General features: G+C 37.4%; 1 protein-coding gene and 1 long non-coding RNA gene across 2 annotated transcripts in view; both read right to left on the bottom strand.

Annotated features, from left to right (window-relative positions):
- Positions 1-4,737: 4,737 nt before the first annotated feature.
- On the bottom strand, positions 4,738-9,541 carry LOC136848131 (uncharacterized). Its single transcript, XR_010855941.1, has 4 exons — positions 9,115-9,541; positions 6,386-6,503; positions 6,010-6,128; positions 4,738-5,830 (listed from the first exon to the last, which is right to left on the bottom strand). It is a non-coding gene; the product is annotated as an uncharacterized lncRNA (long non-coding RNA).
- A 2,563-nt stretch (positions 9,542-12,104) lies between these two features.
- Positions 12,105-20,269, bottom strand: part of LOC136848129 (uncharacterized) — a 10,800-nt gene continuing 2,635 nt past the window's right edge. Inside the window, exons 3-7 of the mRNA XM_067120394.1 lie at positions 14,790-14,899; positions 14,351-14,499; positions 13,914-14,190; positions 13,692-13,783; positions 12,105-13,345 (exon numbers count right to left, since the gene is read on the bottom strand). Of these exons, the coding sequence (XP_066976495.1) occupies positions 12,585-13,345; positions 13,692-13,783; positions 13,914-14,190; positions 14,351-14,499; positions 14,790-14,899 (1,389 nt within the window). The 3' untranslated portion in view covers positions 12,105-12,584. The remainder of the gene's footprint in view (positions 13,346-13,691; positions 13,784-13,913; positions 14,191-14,350; positions 14,500-14,789; positions 14,900-20,269) is intronic.

Here is a 20,269-nt window from a genome sequence, read left to right as displayed (position 1 = left end):
ATTGGCAGCACTACCCCACTACAGGGTCTCTTGCAGATAGGAACTCTTCTAGTGAACTGCAGAACCTAGAGTTGCCAATCTATAAAATTGTGGTTCATATTGTATGAAACACTGCAGTAGTCACAGACCTCATGAGCTCTCTTTCTGAGGTCATGTTTTCTTAAAACTAAATTGCAGTTTTTAATTGCCTGTAAAAATATGATTTTCAACTATATTTGTTACCTTCAAGTAAAACTAGTCAGATAAAATTTGCACAAAATTTCCTCTTTTCGAATTAATTTTTTTCACACAAAGCTCATATGCTTACTTTCCAAAAGCTAAGACAACTTGGTTATCTCACACACATTGGTTTAAAAGCAGACATATCAAAAGTGCCAATTCATAGAGAGTAAGGGCTAAGTATGGGACAGACCCATACCTGTATGATAAAAGATCTTCCAAGTCTACTTCAAGGGTCAGCCCCCAGTTGAAAACAGGCCTAGGGTTCTTTGTCGATCACTTGTAACTATCTTATAATTATTTGTACATTTTTCTTTTATTACAATCATTCATAATGATCTTTCATCTTTAGTTTCATCTGAATTTCATGTTATTGTCTGATTTTTGTATGACACCAAAAGCTTTCATATACATTTAATTTTCTCAAACATTTTCTTCGTCTGTAATCTTTGGGCATCTCATTCAGCCCTGCCACTGGCTCTACTCTATCCAATCTGTATGTGAATATTTACTTCCTTGTATGAGGGAGGGGAACTGTACTAGCAAACCAAATGAATGTAATGATCATATTATATATTCATAAAGAGTAAGGATCAAGAGAGATCAGAAACTTTGTTCTTTATCTAAATATGTACACAATTGTCTGAAGAACATGGACATAAATTATATACCTAAACAATATAAACAAAAATCACTAAAAATATAAATACATAAATTACCTAAATATGAACAAATCACAAAAAATTAACAAAAAATCTAAAAAATTAAAAACAAATACATGAGCACAAATGATTCTAATCAATGTAAAAAAATGATCTAAAGATTGAACAAAAAATTATTTAAATATGAATACAAAAAACATATCAAGGTGCCACACAAAAATAGGTTTCATCTTAATTATGAACAAAAATTAAATATTTACACTACACAAATTATCTAAATATCTACACACATAAATTATCTAAAAGAAAAGGAAAATTAAATATGTACACAAATGTGCAGAAAAAATTACCTAAACAATATGAACAAAAATTGAAACAATGTATTAAAGGAAAATTAAATATGTACACAAATGTGCAGAAAAAATTACCTAAACAATATGAACAAAAATTTAAACAATGTATACTTTAAGTAAAAAATGTGTACATAGATTGATTATCTAAATATGTACACAACTGTACATAAAAATATCTAACCAAGCTGTAAAAAAATTTAAACAATATGAACTAAATTTTGTACACATTTTAAAAAGGTATATAAAAATTATCTACGTACACAACCCCAAAAAAATCTCAAATATACATTTGCACATCAATCACCAAAAACAAATACTCTAATACAAGCAATACTTATACACGGAGAAAAAAAAACTATAATCTCAAATCCAAATCTATGAATACTAGCTAGAGTTTGACCTTAAATCACGAAACAGGTAAAAACGTAATGTTTATATGAAGAAAAATATAGCCACAAAGGAAAATTGAAACATGAGATCTTGAGTACTTTCGTCTTAGCATTACCAAGACATGGTCACAAAGATATAAAGAAAAGGGCGTATATATATGGTGGGTATAAATACTAAGGAAATACAAAAAGTTTGGGAGGTACATATTACTTCATTACTTCGTAATATTACATTGCTTTGTGCCCAACTTATTCTGTGGCCCTTCTCACTTGGATGAGAAAATAGAACGTTAGTCTGACGTGTTCGTACTGAATATTTGTTTTAATATGGTTTTTATTCCTTGCTGGTCTGACCCAAGTAAAATTAAATCACAGTCCACACAAGGAACGTTGTATAACAATATTGCTATCTACTCGGGGGCTATTTTTTTCTAAGCATGTTTTTCATATATGTTAAGGATACATTTGTATTAAACAATTTTAAAAAAGGTTTTAGAGCTTCAAGTCCAATAAACTTTAGCAAACAAAGGGTTTTTTCAGGACACTTATTTCCTTATTTTTCATAGAAAATCTTTATAGCTTATTTCCTTATTTTTCATAGAAAATCTTTATAGCTTTATTTAACAAACATCCAAAATACGGGTTGGATAGCATAGATCTCTTTCTATTTTTCTGATGTTATTGAATTCGCTATAGTAAGACAGAAGTGTCCAACCATTTACAAATCAAATCTTTTAAAGTACTTGTGTAAAGAACAATAAAATCTGGCATCACAACAAACTGTGTACAGGACAGACCAATTCCTTGCACGTAGGTCATTTCGAAGTCTTCCTCCAACGCCCACGACCCAACCATCAAGTTTTCAGCCAGTTCTACAAGGGTCCAAGCTTCGAGAGCTACAAGTTCAGCCAAAAACTGGTGGACGACATTATGGCAAGGGCCGGTTACTGGCTGGACCATTGCACACCGACTGTAGATCCCAAGCACTGGGACCTAAATCTTTACACTGGCCTGCAATGGGACATACAGGAAAACAGGGTGTACTGGTTTCGGCAGGCCTTGGAGGAGTTGGCAGAAAGCATGACTACCTGGTAGCCATCGAAGCCTTCGAGGTACAGGTCACAGGTCGTCGTCGTTACACTGATAGACAGAACAAGCATCGCCCTCACAGGACAGTCAAGAAGCTTTATTTGCGCAGGCTCCAAGCTTCGAGAGCTACAAGTTCAGCCAAAAACTGGTGGACGACATTAAGGCAAGGGCGGGTTACTGGCTGGACCATTGCACACCGACCGTAGATCCCAAGCACTGGGACCTAAATCTTTACACTGGCCTGCAATGGGACATACAGGAAAACAGGGTGTACTGGTTTCGGCAGGCCCTGGAGGAGTTGGCAGAAAGCATGACTACCTGGTAGCCATCGAAGCCTTCGAGGTACAGGTCACAGGTCGTCGTCGTTACACTGATAGACAGAACAAGCATCGCCCTCACAGGACAGTCAAGAAGCTTTATTTGCGCAGGCTCCAAGCTTCAAGAGCTACAAGTTCAGCCAAGAAAAATTAAGTATATCTTAGTTTAACCAGACCACTGAGCTGGTTAACAGCTCTCCACAGGGCTGGCCTGAAGGATTAGACTTATTTTTACGTGGCTGCAAGAACCTACTGGTTACCTAGCAACGGGACCTACAGGTTATTGTGGAATCCTGAACCACATTATGACGAGAAATGAATTTCCATCACCAGAAATAAATTCCTCTAATTCTTCTTTGGTTGCTCTGAGAGTCAAGCATCGCCCAACAGGACAGTCGAAAGCTTTACCAGGCTCCTCCCAAGAGGAACTACAAGTTCAGCCAAAAACTGGTGGACGACATTAAGGCAAGGGCCGGTTACTGGCTGGACCATTGCACACCAACTGTAGATCCCAAGCACTGGGACCTAAATCTTTACACTGGCCTGCAATGGGACATACAGGAAAACAGGGTGTACTGGTTTCGGCAGGCCCTGGAGGAGTTGGCAGAAAGCATGACTACCTGGTAGCCATCGAAGCCTTCGAGGTACAGGTCGTCATCGTTAAACTGATAGACAGAACAAGCATCGCCCTCACAGGACAGTCAAGAAGCTTTATTTGCGCAGGCTCCAAGCTTCGAGAGCTACAAGTTCAGCCAAAAACTGGTGGACGACATTAAGGCAAGGGCCGGTTACTGGCTGGACCATTGCACACCGACTGTAGATCCCAAGCACTGGGACCTAAATCTGTACACTGGCCTGCAATGGGACATACAGGAAAACAGGGTGTACTGGTTTCGGCAGGCCCTGGAGGAGTTGGCAGAAAGCATGACTACCTGGTAGCCATCGAAGCCTTCGAGGTACAGGTCACAGGTCGTCGTCGTTACACTGATAGACAGAACAAGCATCGCCCTCACAGGAGTCAAGAAGCTTTATTTGCGCAGGCTCCAAGCTTCGAGAGCTACAAGTTCAGCCAAAAACTGGTGGACGACATTAAGGCAAGCAGCCAAAAACTGGTGGGCGACATTAAGGCAAGGGCCGGTTACTGGCTGGACCATTGCACACCGACTGTAGATCCCATGCACTGGGACCTAAATCTGTACACTGGCCTGCAATGGGACATACAGGAAAACATGGTGTACTGGTTTCGGCAGGGCCTGGAGGAGTTGGCAGAAAGCACGACTACCTGGTAGCCATCGAAGCCTTTGAGGTACAGGTCACAGGTCGTCGTCGTTACACTGATAGACAGAACAAGCATCGCCCTCACAGGACAGTCAAGAAGTTTTATTTGCGCAGGCTCCAAGCTTCGAGAGCTACAAGTTCAGCCAAAAACTGGTGGACGACATTAAGGCAAGGGCCGGTTACTGGCTGGACCATTGCACACCGACTGTAGATCCCAAGCACTGGGACCTAAATCTTTACACTGGCCTGCAATGGGACATACAGGAAAACAGGGTGTACTGGTTTCGGCAGGCCCTGGAGGAGTTGGCAGAATTGCACGACTGCCTGGTAGTCATCGAAGCCTTCGAGGTACAGGTCGTCGTCGTTACACTGATAGACAAAAGAACAAGCATCGCCCTCACAAGACAGTCAAGAAGCTTTATTTGCGCAGTGCCACCTGACTTTTTTTTTTGTAATATCACTGATGCCTTTTAAGTATGCCAATGGTTATCTCTTCATTGAGGTATGATGAATGAAATTAATGTGTTTATTTCTATATTTGTAAACACGGTAGTTTTAAAAACCTTTATCTTCCTTATTTATCTTTTTAGTTTGTACACTCTTGACGTCCTTTCATTGTGTTACCACATTTTGATGTTTATTCTTAGATTGTCTTTGATGTCTTGAGCTTGTCATTTGAAGAGTTTTATTTCAGTGAGACTATTTATACTGCACCCTTGAAACTCAAATTATATTAAGGTTTTCGTTATACGCACATTTCGGTCTTCATGACCGGTGTCTGATGAACTGTTGATCGTGTTAGTGTCTCGAACTTTCGATGACGACCTTTCAATCGTGTTCGAGTCTGTTCCCGTCACAGGGGAACTCGAGAAAGATAAGAGAGGCAGTCTTGCTTTCCAAATTCGGTTACTTAAGTGACTGTTGATCTCTATTGTAAATAAATCACTTACTCCCGAGAAACTAGTTCTTAAGAGTATGTTTCTTATTTACTCACATTCAAAATTTGGAGATAAAAATAATCATCGATGTTATTCAGTACCGAACAATCAATCGTATCAGTGAAGCTTTGCTTTCTGAAAATTGTGGCGGCGGCGACGATGACCTGGACCCCGTGCCGGCACACCTGGCTTTGAAGGCTTCAGTGGCCAACAGGTCCTGCAGCCAATTGCCTCCGGCCGGGCCACACCCGACGCCGTAGGGTATAGCTACCCTGTCGATGCCCTCCTCCCGGAGGGCGCCTGCCAACTCCTCTAAGATAAACCTTTTGCAGACATCTGTCGACAGTGTTGTAACCAGCAACGGGAGCAGTATGCTGAGCGTTAGAGAACCATATTAGCTCCGAAGCTAAACTAGGGAGAGGCATGGTGCTGATATATCACTAGGGGAAACGATAGCCCAGAGTCATCAGTAGAGGGTTTGCACTGAGATTCGGCAGAACATCCCTCTGCTTCAACAAACTTCGTCTGCAGCTTCAGCGGGGAACTCACTATCAGACATATCAAAAACATTTTGTCCACGAGAATCTGCCAAGATTATTAAGATCTAAATTGGTCTCCAAGGAAAACTCTTTGAAACAAGAACATACCTAGACCATATTAATGTTTTTTCCTCTACAGGTCAGCTACGACCATGTAAATATCAAAAACAGCAACTTACAAACGAAGATTTACTTAACAGATTCACTGTTCTCAGCAGAACACACCTTTTCAACTACTTCACTATAATTCTTAGGACATCCTGCATTATCTTGTCGGAAATATAATTCTTGGGACATCCTGCATTATCTTGTCTGAAAAATATCTGGAGAAATCTGTAGGATCCCTGGAAAGAAAGATTCAGTTCAACTCTCACATTAATGAAATGACTCCAGGTGATCTGAAACAAAATGCAAAGGCTCACTGATACGATTGATTCCTCTGTACTAAACAGCAATGATTATTTTTTTATCTCCAAACTTTAATATATGAGTAGATTTACTAAGAAGGATCCTCATAAGTATTAGTTTCTCGGGAGTAACAGCGAATTATATACAAGAGAAACAGTCACTTAAGTAATCAAATTTGGAAAGAAAGACTGACCTCTACCTATCTTTCTCGAGTTCCCCTCGGTGGACTGAGCGTTAGCCGTGACAGGAACAGACTAACACAATCGAAAGTTCGTCATCAGACACTGGCTCTGATGAAGAGACGTTGAAATCTGCTTATAAAGAGAAAATTTAATATATTTCAGTTTCAGGGATACAATATATAAATCCTAAGTGTCCAACTGAAATAAGTTTCAAATGACAAGCACAATCTAAGAATCAACCATTATAGCATTACTATGTTATTCCCTCGGATATCAACCAAGACAAATGACTGCATTTTAAGGATACTACTCTGCATCCTACACCCAGTCGAAGGAAAGAAAATTCTATTTGATTAATGGACAGTCAAGTTTGTACACAACGCTAAGATGACTGACACTTGTAAATACCATTAACTTTCCAGAAGTTAATTACTTGCCTAAAGTTTTTAAAACACCAACCTAAAGATAAAGAAAAACTTAACGAAACTCAACACATTCTAACCCTACTAAATGCAGTTTCCTTTTCAAAGGTTAAAACACCAGCCTAAAGAGTTAATAGCAAAACATTACGAAGTACTGGACATTCTAACCCTAGACACTAATAAATGCTGTTCCTTTTCACACGTTAAAGCAAGCCTAACGACAGAAATAGTAAAACAACTTCGTACAGGATATTCTAATCCTGCTAAGCTGTTTCCTTTTCAAGTTTAAAACTACCTAAATATACTGTAAATATAAAAAAGTACAGGACATTCTGACCTTATTAAGAGCAGTTTGAGCAGTTTCCTTTTCAATGGTTAAAAACACCTGCCTAAAGATTAAGAAATAGCAAAACTCTACGAAACACTGGAAGTTCTAACCCTACTAAAATGAAGTTTCCGGTAATTCTAAGTGCTAGCTCCGCACCTGTTTTTACCTTGGAAACAGGTTTTTTTTCTACACTTTTAGGGCTTCTGATACTGGCGGCAAGTTTGTTTGTTGTCGGCCAACTATTTTGCCCCCTAACTCTACTCAACAGTAAAGGGGACTGGGAATTCGGGGTTTTGGGTGGGGGAGAACACAGAAATGGTGCGGACATATTTATGTTGAAGAGGCACCTTCTGGAGGGGAAAAACGAGAGGGAGCCATTCGCCAACAGGAGGGAGTCCAATGTATTTTGCAGTGTTTAGTAGTACTGGCCGTGGGGTGGGGGTTACCCATACGTTAAGTTGTTGCACTTGCCGGACGGGATACGAACCGTTCCAAACAGACGTACCCGTGCTCTGTCTTGGAAGATCGCGTATGGAAACGCCTTGTTGGATGGACTTCAGGGGTTAATTACATTTGTGAGACAAGAATTGAAGATAAATTCTTAATAATCAACCAAAAAAACTAGAAAAAGTAAAGTCAGAAGGAAATCACCGCCACGGAACTATACTTAGATCTACCGAGTTTCCTTTTCAAAGTACAAAATACCAGCCTAAATGTTAAAAATAGAGAACAATTAAGAAGGAGCATTGTAAATAGTAGACGGATGGTCTCGTCACGTTTTCATAAGTTGTATTTCATCAGATCACATTCACAACTGATCACTGATCCCCTTTATCTGCCGAGAACCAGACTCGCTGAACAGCAGCACCAATAAGTAGTAAATGTGCCTCGCTGTCAAACTTAATTGCAGAGTCCTTTATTCCTCACACCGTTGGACTGTGGAACAGCCTCCCAAAGGAAGTCTTGCAATTGGAACTGGTTCAAGCTAAAGTGCAATACATTACTACCCTAACACTAGTCTCCTCACCTTTTAATAAGTTTTTTTCTATTTGTTAATTTATTAATTTATTTTTTCTTAAGTGGGTTCCCTTCTTTCTGTATTTTCCTTTACCTCTTCTGACTTCCTAATGAAGACCATATTCTTTGGAAGCTTTAATTTCAAGTCATTGCCCCTGTGGGCTTGATCCATATGAATAGGAATCTTCTGAATAATAGATGCTATTTATTGAAAAAATGACAATACCAGCCTAAAAATTAAGAAATCTTAAAACTTTACTAAGTATTGGATATTTCTTACCAAATAAATTAAGTTTCCTTTCTAAACGTTAAAACACCAGCCTAAAGATTAAGTGTAAAATTAGACGAAATACAGGATTTTCTACCCGTACAAAATGCAGTTTATCTTTTACGGTTAAACACCAGCCTAAAGACTAAGAAATTGTTAAATCTCTACAAAATGAAAGTTATTTTACCCCTACTAAATTAAGCAAACCCAGAGCTTAACGAAGTTCAGGACATTCTAACTACTAAGTCCTGTTTCCTTTTCAAAAGGTTAAAACACCAGCCTAAAGATTTTGAAATTGCATAGCTTAACGAAGCACAGAACATGTTAACTTTACTAAACGTAGTCTCCTTATCAAAGGTTAAAACATTTACCTAAAGATTGTATGCAAGACACATTTAACTATACTAAATGCAGTTTCTCTTCAAGGGGTTAAAACACCAGCCCAAAGATTAAGAAATTGTAAAACTAACTAGGTACAGGCCATTCTAACCCTACAAATAGCAGTTTCCTTCTTGGTGAAAAGACCAGCCTAAAGATTAAGAAACCGTAAAACATTTAGCAAAATAAAAACTGTACATTCCACATACAATACTTGTATCTCATAATAAAACCAATGCATTGGCTTTTTGCACCATCTTTCACACACGTATGCCTAGCAGTCAAGTAAGTTATTCACTCCAGGAAAAGTATGGCGTCTTTACTCACAAGCTCTTCACATGCATTTCGGACATGCGTAGGGCAATCAAAAGGGGCGAGTCTGGCAACGGACAAACTTCTCATTTTGTCTGCAGATGAAGTCTGATCTTGTGGACGGGGCTTATGGCAACCACACGGAATGACACTGGAAGGCGATGATACTTTGCATAAGAAGAAAACCTCTAATTAAACCCAGCAATTTGTTGTGGATCTCTGGAATATTCTTAACCCTGTAGGCAGTAAAGACAGGACTTATCAATGGAGTTACTGTGCTACATCCCGTACTCCACGGCACTTCCTGTCCACAGAAAAAACTCAAGGTTCTCAAAGCTTAACAATCAAGTGACTTCCTTATGTGATCGACACCACCGTCCACTCGCGCAGTTCAGAAGGCCCTCCGCCCAGCACAACCTTTTGACCGGCACTTTAAACACCTACTAACCCGCTCCAACTTGAAACCCAACTACGAAGCGTGCGGTGCGCACCAACTCCCCAATAATTCAAGTATTCAACCATCAAACGCAGTATTAACATAGTAAACTAATAAGGCTGTTTGTGGTTACTTCATTATCGTTTAATGACACAGAGTGCCATTAACATTATGGTGTCGAATAGCGGACGCATAGTCATAAAATGACTCCAAATTGTCTTCGTACAGAATTTCTTATTTGGCTGAGTTGACTTTATTTGGCTGTGCATCGCCTTCAGAAGCTCAGCTATGTCTCAAACGCTACTTACGGCTTTCACGAGTACAATGTTGCTTTACCTTAGGTCTGAATCAAAATTACCCTAAATCCTTGTTGATCGCCCTAAACTTGCTTTAGTTTTTTTGATAAAGAAACAATATATATATATATATATATATATATATATATATATATATATATATATATATATATATATATATATATTATTAAAAGTCATGTTTACGTGGCAAGCAAAGTACTAAACAACCTTCTAGTGTAATAATGGGTCTAAGCGATGTCAGAAGTTACGTAACAGTCACTTAATTTCGCTCTCCCGCCCAGCAAATATAAAAAGATAGAAATTCTGTTCATGATTTGCGTTAAAAACTTACAGTGATGCAGATTTATACCTCCAAAAGGTTGGCATTAAAAGGATCTTGTTCACACAATCACATCAGAAACCAACTCCCACAAATTACTTGAGAGCAAATAGGAAATACTGTGAACTTTAACTATAATGACTGGTAATAAAATAATTTCCATGAATATCAGAAATAACGAAACATTAAAAGGCAGAAGTTAACTTAGAAGTATGGGAAAAAATAACAAGAAGGAAATAAGATGCAAACTGAACTCCTAACTGGTTAATAAACATTTTGAAGTCACCCTTGCTCGTATTTTTCAACATGCAGCCACATCTGCTACACTCACCATAACATCAATAAGTAAATGTTAATGCAATACCGGCGTGAATAACTTAGATGTTGTGGCGCCAGTTCTAGTAGGCATAAATCAATCAATTAATGGAATACAGATCCGAACGAGAGGTGCGATAACCGTATCATTGTAGTTCAAGGTCATTTTCTCAGAACTTAATACTGTTTCAATATTTTTATAGGAGACGACGCGTTTGCAGTTGGCCGATGCGATTAAAAAGATTTTTCATCTTATTTCATCTTGAAAGTGGGTTTTACACGTCATAGACATGACTGACCAATACACGCTAGGTCACTCATCTCCAGAACTTCACATGCACAACGAGGTCAAGGGAGTGACGGGAAGTGTAAAGTGTCTGACAATCAAACGAGTTCTGTTTGACACTAGAAGCTGGTTAACTGACTCGATGGAACCTGTGATTCAACTCGCCCTCTGAGTATCCAGAGTGATAATACTTCTCTCAGTACTTTCGAGGTTTGTTACTACCGAATAATGTTCAAAGTTCACTTTTCCATAATTGATTCCCGAAAAGTTTTATTTGAAAAAGGAAGCTGCAGGCTCGATAGATTGAAATGTATCGTCTCTCTCCTATCGTTGTCCTAGATGAAGCCAGCATTACAGTGGCACGGGGTCTTGCCTCCAAGGTCTGATCTAGACCTTGCTTGCCTCTAAAGCAGCAACTGATTCTTTGCATCCTCATATGGGACGAACATTATTAGGTCAAATACGTTATAGTCAGCTTCTCTCTCCCTCTCTCAGTCTGTACGAGATATTTCAAAACAAACCTTCTCAATCTTGTTTACAAATGGGTCTGTTCTTTCCTCAACGTTACCGAAGGATAATGTCACCTGGAAAGTGGATTTGCCACTCGTTAAATAAATATATCTAATCACATGAAGCTATGACAGATGAAATACCTATTTTCTTCATAAAGTCGGCGTTCACATTCAGTTTTTAGCATAAGATGGATCAGTTAAGCAGTTTTTTAGTTTTCCGGGATAAGCAGCACTGGATGGCTCAATTCCCCTTCTGTTTTCAGACAGCTTTTCTGCTTCTGATAAAGCCTGACTAGCATTTCCGCCTGAATAAGTCTTTGGTCTAATTCCAGTTTTTCAAACCATACGAATAACACTGTACCAGAGAGCCATTCCCAAGATAGTAAGGTCTGTTACTGCGCTTTGCAGTTACAGCAATAAATGTGTGTGATGGCCAACTCCTCTCTTGCGGATAGGAACTTTTCCAGAGACCTGCAGAAGCTATAGTTACTAATCGTCTGTAAAACTATGGTTTGTATTGTATGAAACACTGCCACTGTCATAGACCTTATGCGCCTTTCCCTAGTCTGAGTGGTCGTTTTCTGTTTCATCTAAATTTACTTGGATTTTCAGTTTCATTACAAAGTTCCATATTTGTAACACAATTGTTTGACTAAAATGTCTACTACCTTGCCCCAGCGGGACTGATTATTTTATGACACCAAAAGGTTTCTACGATATATAATTTTCTCAAACCTTCTCCTCGTCTGTAAATTTTGCAGTGAACAAATAAATATTCAAAATAAATTCTTAAAGAATAAGGATCAAGAGAAAGAAACCAAATAATTTATCCTTTATTATACTCTCTGTACATTAGATATAAAAATAATCGTCGTTAGCTAACAATATTTATTAACATATATTGAGCGTCGACTATATACAATATGTACACAAAAATGGATCTCAACAATATGCACACGAAAATTACCTAAACATAATGTACACAATAATTACTTAAAGACAGAAACAAAAAAATTATCAAAACAATAATATGAATACAAAAAGTATCTAAACAAAATAAACAAAAACTTATCTAATCAAAATCTTTTATCCAAACAACGTTAAGAAAATTTTACCTAAACAAAATGAACACAAGCTACTTAAAAAGCAATAACACAAAAAATTATCTTAATATGAACACAAAGTGAAAACAAAATCTCTAAAACCAAGTCTACATGAGCACATTCGTCATCGAAAACTGAAACGCTCTGATACAGTACAAGCAACACTCGTACAGCTGGGTAACATTAGAACAGCAGAATCAGGCGCCATGACGCAAATAAGGCTTGTTGGCACTCCTGTGAGTCCGACACTTGTTTTGGTAGAAGACGTTCTTTCTGCTGGAAGCGACGGGCTTCTTGTCTTCCAGCTTCGTGACGATGACCACCTGCACCCCATGGCGGCGCACTTGGGCCTCGAAGGCCTCGACAGCCAACAGGTACTCTTGCAGCCAATTGCCTCCGGCCGGACCACACCCGATGCCATAGGGTATGACAACCCTATCGATGCCCTCCTCCCGGACGACGCCTGCCAACTCCTCCAGGGCCTGCCGGAACCAGTAGACCCTGTTCTCCTGCATATCCCATTGGAGTCCAGTCAGCAGGTTCAGGTCGCAATACCTGGGGTCCACCGTCGGAGTATAAGGGTCCAGCCAGTAACCGGCCCTTGCCTTCATATCCTGCACCAGTTTCTGGCTGAACCTGTTGCTCTCAAATCCGGGACCCATGTAGAACTGCCCGAAAACTGTGACAATGACTGGGTCGTGGGCATTGGAGGACGACCTTGATATGGTGTAAGTGCCGGGATTGGGTCTGTCCTGAACGCAGGCCCTGTTCAGGTTCGATATTGGCCTCCGGGAGGAGTAGACATCGCCGTAGGGATACTTGTGAATGAGGTCGGTGGCCAAACCCTTCGCTGGCTTCACAGCCACGCAGTCTCCAATGATCAGGATGGCCGTAGACGGTTTCCTGTAACAGGTGTCGGTGACACCGCCGCTATGGAAAGTCAACCTCGACACCTGAGCTGTGGAAGGAGAAGAAAAGGCCTCAGTAAGACGCCAGAACTTGGGAGTGAATGTTAATAATAATAAAAAAAATAATGAACTTCAATGATATCTTCAGCTATAAATAAAAGCTCAAATTCGAATACCCCTGACACAAAACGTACTAAATAGTGGAGTAACCTGACTTTAAAAGTTATTACAAGCTGAATGGCAAACATCATTATTGAACATCTTACTGATTCTTCAACCGGAAATGAAAAGGACATAAAATATAAGTTCAACATTCATATTTTCAATCAGAAAAACAATATCCCAAAATGTTAAGAGACAATAATTATAAATTAAAGTTATAGCAATTACACCTACAGGAAACATCTTCCGGGGGAGGGGAGGGGAGACTCTCAACGGCCGCGTCAGACTGAGTGAAGTATTTGGCCCAACGAGATAAATCTTGGTCCCTGAAAAATGAAATAATCATTAGCAAAATAAAGAAGACACATAATTTCCTAATGATTCTTATATCACACCATTACCTTGATATGATCAACGGTAAATTACCAATTATAAATGACAAGAAACTAAACCAACCTTTCACCGAGACATCCATCTCCCGAGGTGTAACCAGCACCGGTGGCAGGAAGCTGGGTGTCGGAGAACCATAATGGTTCCGCAACTTCATAAGGTGTAAGGGATGGCCCCGAGACCTCACCAGGTGAAAGAGATGGCCCCGAGAGTTCATCAGGCGAAACGGATCGCCCTGAGGCTTCACCTTGGGAAAGGGATATTCCTGAATCCTCAACGGGGGAGAGAGCGGGTGACAGGACACTATCCGAGACTCCCTCAGAAATCGACCGTCCAGGAGAATCTGCAAAGATCAGTGGAATCTTCATTAGTCTCATTTTAAGAAAGAGTCAGTGAAACTTCAAGAACTTATCTTCTTCATATACATTTATATAACTTACGTTACGATTCATCTATTGCTGGCAAATATCAGTAACAACAACATATAAAGACGATTCACTTACCTGCTGCATTGCTGTCAGCCGGACCCTCAGCTGCCTTTCCTACGACTCCATTCTTATTCTCGGGGCATCCTGCGGTATGAGTGATGTATTCCACAATACATGACATAGATTTGTTGCAAAAGCAGCATCTGGAGAAATCTTCAGGATCTCTGTGGAAACAAAAGCAAAAATGAGCGAAATGATTTCAGGTAACCCACAGCAAAAGGCAAAGCCTCCCTGATACGAAAGAATCCCTTCGGTATCAGTAACAAGTTATGAAACTCCTATCCTCTGCAGTGAATCTCGTCAATGGGTTTCTTTGATTGAATGTCTAAATAAACAAGAGTGTTGTCCACTAGACAGGAAGATCATAATTGACAGGATCTCAAGAGCAAGACTGAACATTCGTATAAATAACAGACAGTCATTCGAGAACGAAAATTTGGAAAGCGAGACTGACCTCTTTGTCTCCTTGGAATTCTTCTCGGCGGACTGAGGGGCGTTGCCCCTGACGGGGACAGACTCGAAAACAATAGAAATTTCGTCATCGGACATCGTCGACTCTGAAGCCTGCGGATAGTAAAAATAAAAGGATTAAATACAATTATTATTTCAATTTCAAAGAACTGCATACAAATATTATGCGGACCTTAGTTTTACCAAAAATTAACAGCTCTTAAATACAATTAGACTTATTTTTTGATTAAGAACCAATTGGTTACTTAGCATACAAATAAAAAAAGTCTAACAATACTAAACTCTATTTCCTTTTCAAAACTTAAAACATCAGCCTAACGTTTTTGACATAGTAAAATATCTACAAACGCTACTAAATTCGTTTTCAAAAGGTAAAACACCAACCTAAAGATTAGTAGATGGGCAAAACAAAGCGAAGTACAGTACATTCTAACAATAATAAATCTTATTTTCATTTCAAAAGGCAGCGAAGTAGAGTACATTCTAACACTACAAAAACCTATTTCCTTTTTCAAGGGTAAAACGCCTGCCTAAAGATTAAAAACCAGTAAAACATAGAAAATTATAGCACGTTTTAACCTTAATATATTATATTTCCTTTTTCAAGGATAAAACATCAACCTAAAGATGTAAAAGTCGCTAAACATAACAAATTTATTCAAGTACATTTTAACCCTCCTAAATCCTATTTCCTTCATCTAGGTTAATACACCCTACCTAAAGATTAAAAAATACTAAAACACCGCAAAGTATTGTACATTCTAACCTTAATAAATTAGATTTTCCTTTTAAGAAATTAAAACAGCAGCCAAAAGATTAAGATATAGACAAACATAGCGAAGTACAGTCAGTGGCGTAGCTGGCATTCCATCAGTGGGGGGTGGGGGCGCCTAGGTGGGGCCAAGATATTTTTAGAGGGGGGCCAAAGAAAATTACACAAAACTAATGTACAAATTCTGTAATTAGTAAAATATACGATTTCGAATGTATGTACCCATGTGAATGAAGGAAAACAATGGCATTAGTAATAAGTAAACCTGTATTTGAAATTATAAAGCTCAATTTTCAATTAATTTTCAACTCTTACTATATGCAAATGTATTAAAGACTGTAATGTAAATTTCCTCGCAACCTTATATTCAACACCAACCTAATTTCTATGATCAAGTTTTAATTTTCAACTATAGTATAATATCCTTGCATTGTAAACATATCAAAATAGTGCATATCATCAATAACGCAAAAGACTTATGACCCTCCAAAATCTCTTTAAAATTTCAACCTATCCCATTCCCTCTTCTTCATCTCCTCTCCCTGGAAATTAACTCTAAGCAGCATTAGCAAATTGCATTGCAATTGTTCAAAACTAACTAAAGTTTCAATCAATTCATAAGTTGACAACATTAAATTGGATCAAGATACTAAGATGAAACATGTCATTTGTGTTAAAAATTTACAACTATAATTCTGCTTATGACCACCAAAGGGTTAAAGTTTAACTATAAAGGGAATTTCAACTCGGGGGGTAGCCGCCAAGCATCTCACTAGGGGAGACTTGGCCCCCCTCTCGCCCCCCATAGCAATGAACTGAGTACAGTACATTTCTTCAGAGAGATAAAAACGTTACCCTCAAGATTAAGAAATAATCAAACGCTGCAAAGTATAGTACATTCTAGCTCAACTAATTCCTATTTCCTTTTTTTAAAATACCTGCCCAAGAATTAAGAAATATTAAACCAAAAAGGGATACAAGACACTAACAAGACTAAATTATAATCCCTATTCAGAGAGTAAAATACTAACCTAATTAAGAATGAAGAAATATTAAAACAAAAAGGAGTACAAGACACTCTAACATCACTAAATCCTAATTCCTATTCAAAGGGTAAAACACCAGCCTAACTAAGAATGAAGAAATAGTAAAACAAAAAGGAGTTCAAGACTAACACCACTAAATCCTGATTCCTATTCAAAGGGGAAAAACACCAAACTAACTAAGAGTTAAGAAATAGTAAAACAAAAAGGAGTGCAATTCACTCTAACATCACTAAAGGCTAATTCCTATTCAAAGGGTAAAATACCTAATTAAGAATGAAGAAATAGTAGAACAAACAGGAGAACAAGACACCCTAACACCACTACTAAATCCTAATTCCTATTCAAAGGGTAAAACACCAACCTAACTAAGAATTAAGTAATAGTAAAACAAAAAGGAGTTCAAGACTAACACCACTAAAGGGTAAAACACCAACCTAACTAAGAACTGAGAAATATTAAAAGAGGAGTCTAACGCCACTAAATCAAGACAGGGTAAAACACCAACCTAATTATGAAATATCACTGCAAACACCTAATTCCTAATTACTATTCAAAGCATAAAACACCAACCAAACTAAGAATTAGGAAATAGTTAGAGAAAAGGAGCAAAAGACACTAACACCACTAAATCTTAATTCCTATTTAACGGTAAAACACCAACCTAACTAAGAATTAAGAAATAGCAAAACAAAAAAGAGTACAAGACACTCTAACAACACTAAATCCTAATTCCCATTCAAAGGGTAAAACACCAACCTAACCAAGAATTAAGAAATAGTAAAATAAAAAGGAGTACAAGACACTAACACCAATAATCCTAATTCATATTCAAAGGGTGAAATACCAACCTAACTACGAATTATGAAATAGTCAAAGTGCAAATTAATTCCTATTAGTAAAACACCAAAATAAATAAAAAGGAGTACAAGACACTCTAACACCACTAAACCTTATTCAAAGGGTTAAACATTAACCTAGCTCAGAATTAAGAAATAGTAGAACAAAAAGGAGTAAAAGACACTAACTCCACTGAATCCTAATTCCTGTTCATAGGGTAAAACACAAGCCTAACGAAGAATTATTAAGAAATAGTAAAACAGAAAGGAGTAAAAGACACTCCACACCAACACCACTAAATAAATCACCAACCTAATAAGAATTAAGAAATAGTCAAGGGTAAGACACCCACTAAACCTAACTAAGTAAAACACCAATCTAACTAAGAATTAAGAAATAGTAAAACAAAAAGGAGTGCAAGACACTAACACTAGTAAATCCTAAATCCTATTCAAAAGGTAAAACACCAATCTAGCTATGAATTAAGACATAGTAAAACAAAAAGGAGTGCAAGACACTAACACCAGTAAATCCTAAATCCTACTCAAAAGGTAAAACACCAAACTAAAGATTAGGAGACAGTTAAAACAATGCTAAGTACAGTACATTTCAACGCTAATCTTATTTTCTTTTTAAAGCTTAAAACACTAGCCTAAAGATTAAAATAAAGAAAATATAGCGAAGTACAGCACAATGTTACCTTTATAAATTGTATATTTTCATTTCCAAGAATAAACCACCTGGCGAAGTACAGTACATTCTGTGCCTGCTTAATACTATTTCTTTTTCCAAGATTAAAAAAAAAACAACAAAAAGCATACCAAAGTAAGTACAGTACATTTTAAGCCTACTAAATTCAGTTTCCTTTTCCAAGGACAAAACACTTCCATATACAGTAGATTAAATAACGGGAAACCATAGGAAAGTACAGTACATTCTAATCTTGCTAAATTCCATTTCCCGCTCCAGGTTCAAAACATCTGCCTAAAGATGGAAAAGTAGCAAAACCTAGCGAAGTACACCTTATTCCAACCTTCATAAATTATATTTTCTTTTCCAAGGTTGAAACAACTGTCCAAAGATTATAAGATAGCAAAGTACAGTACATTCTAATTTTAATGAATATTAGTTTCTTTTCGAGGTTTAAACACCACCCTAAAATTTAGAAGGTTGCAGAATATAGCATAGTACGTACAGGACAGTCTAACCCTACTAAATTCTATTTCCTTTTACAAGGGTAAAACATCTGCTTAAATATTAACAAATATCAAAACAGCGAAGTACAATACATCCAAATCTTAATGAATTAAGTCTTCTTTCCTAAGGTTAAAACACCTTCCTAAAGACTAGAAAATAGCAACACAGCAAAGTACAGTGCATTCTAAACTTAATAAATTATATTTTTTCCAGGTTTAAAACACACCTGTCTAAGTATTAAAAAGTACAATCTAACCTTAAATGAACTCTATTTCCTTCTTCAAACTAATATCCCAGCCTGAAAATTAATAAATTATCCACAGCACATTCCTTTTCAAAACATAAAACACAGCCTAAAGATTAAGAAAGAATCAAACACTGTGAAGCTCAATATATTCTAACACTGCTAAATCCTATTTCCTTTGTAAAATTTAAAACACCAGCCTAAAGTTTTTGAAATAGTAAAACATATACTGACATAACTGAATCCTAATTCATTTCAAAGGGTAAAACACCAACCTAAAGATTAGGAGATAGTCAATAGAGAGCGAAGTACAGTACATTCTAACATTACTAAATCCTATTTCAGTTTAAAAACTTAAAACAACAGCCTAAAGATTAAAAGAAGGCAAACAGAGAAGTAAAGTGATGTCACCTCAATAAATTATATTTTCCTTCCAGTTTAAACCACCTACCTAAAGATTAAAAAATAGTAAAACATGGCGAAGTACAGCACATCCTAACCCTGATAAATTCAGTACTGTGGCTTTTTCCAAGGTCAAAATACCTACCCACAGATTTAAAAATTAGCAAAACACACTAAAGCACAGTACAGCCTAACCTTACTAAATTTTATTTCCTTTTCAAGAGTAAGACATCTGCCTAAGATTATAAATTAGCAAAATATAGTCAAGTACAATACATTCTAACTTTAATGAATATCATTTTCTTTTTCAGAGTTTCAGCACTATCCTAAAGATTAGAAAATAGCAAAACATAGAAAATTAGGTACAGTACATTCTAACCCTACTAAATTCTAGTTCCTTTTCAAAGGTAAAACGTCTGCCTAAATATTAAAAAACACCAAGACAGCGGAATATAATACATCCTAACCTTAAAAAATTTAATTTTCTCCCCCAAAGTTAAAACGCTTGTCTGAAGATTAGAAAATAGCAAAACAGCGCAGTATAATTCATTCTTAACTTAATAAATCATATTTTCTTTTCCAAGGTTAATATACAAATGCCTGAATATTAAAAAAATAGCAGAACATTGCAAAGTACAGTTCATTCCAACCTTAATAAATTATATTTGCTTTTCCAAGGTTGAAACACCTGCCTAAAGATTAAAAAATAGCAAAGCATATCAGAGTATAGTACATTCTAAACTTTATAAATTCCAATTCCTTTTGCAGAGCTAATTAACCAGCCTAAATATTAAGAAATATCCAGACATAAAAAGTACAGCACATTTATTTTCAAGACATAAAACAGTCTGACACTTCTAAATCCTATTTCCTTTTCAAAACTTAAAACACCAGCCAAACATTTTTGGAACAGTAAAATATACAGTATACAAACACTACTAAATCCTAATTCATTTTCAAAGAGT

Source organism: Macrobrachium rosenbergii, chromosome 18 (assembly GCF_040412425.1).
Source record: "Macrobrachium rosenbergii isolate ZJJX-2024 chromosome 18, ASM4041242v1, whole genome shotgun sequence".
Classification (NCBI taxonomy): Eukaryota; Metazoa; Arthropoda; class Malacostraca; order Decapoda; family Palaemonidae; genus Macrobrachium; species Macrobrachium rosenbergii.
This window is presented reverse-complemented; position numbering and strand designations above follow the sequence as displayed.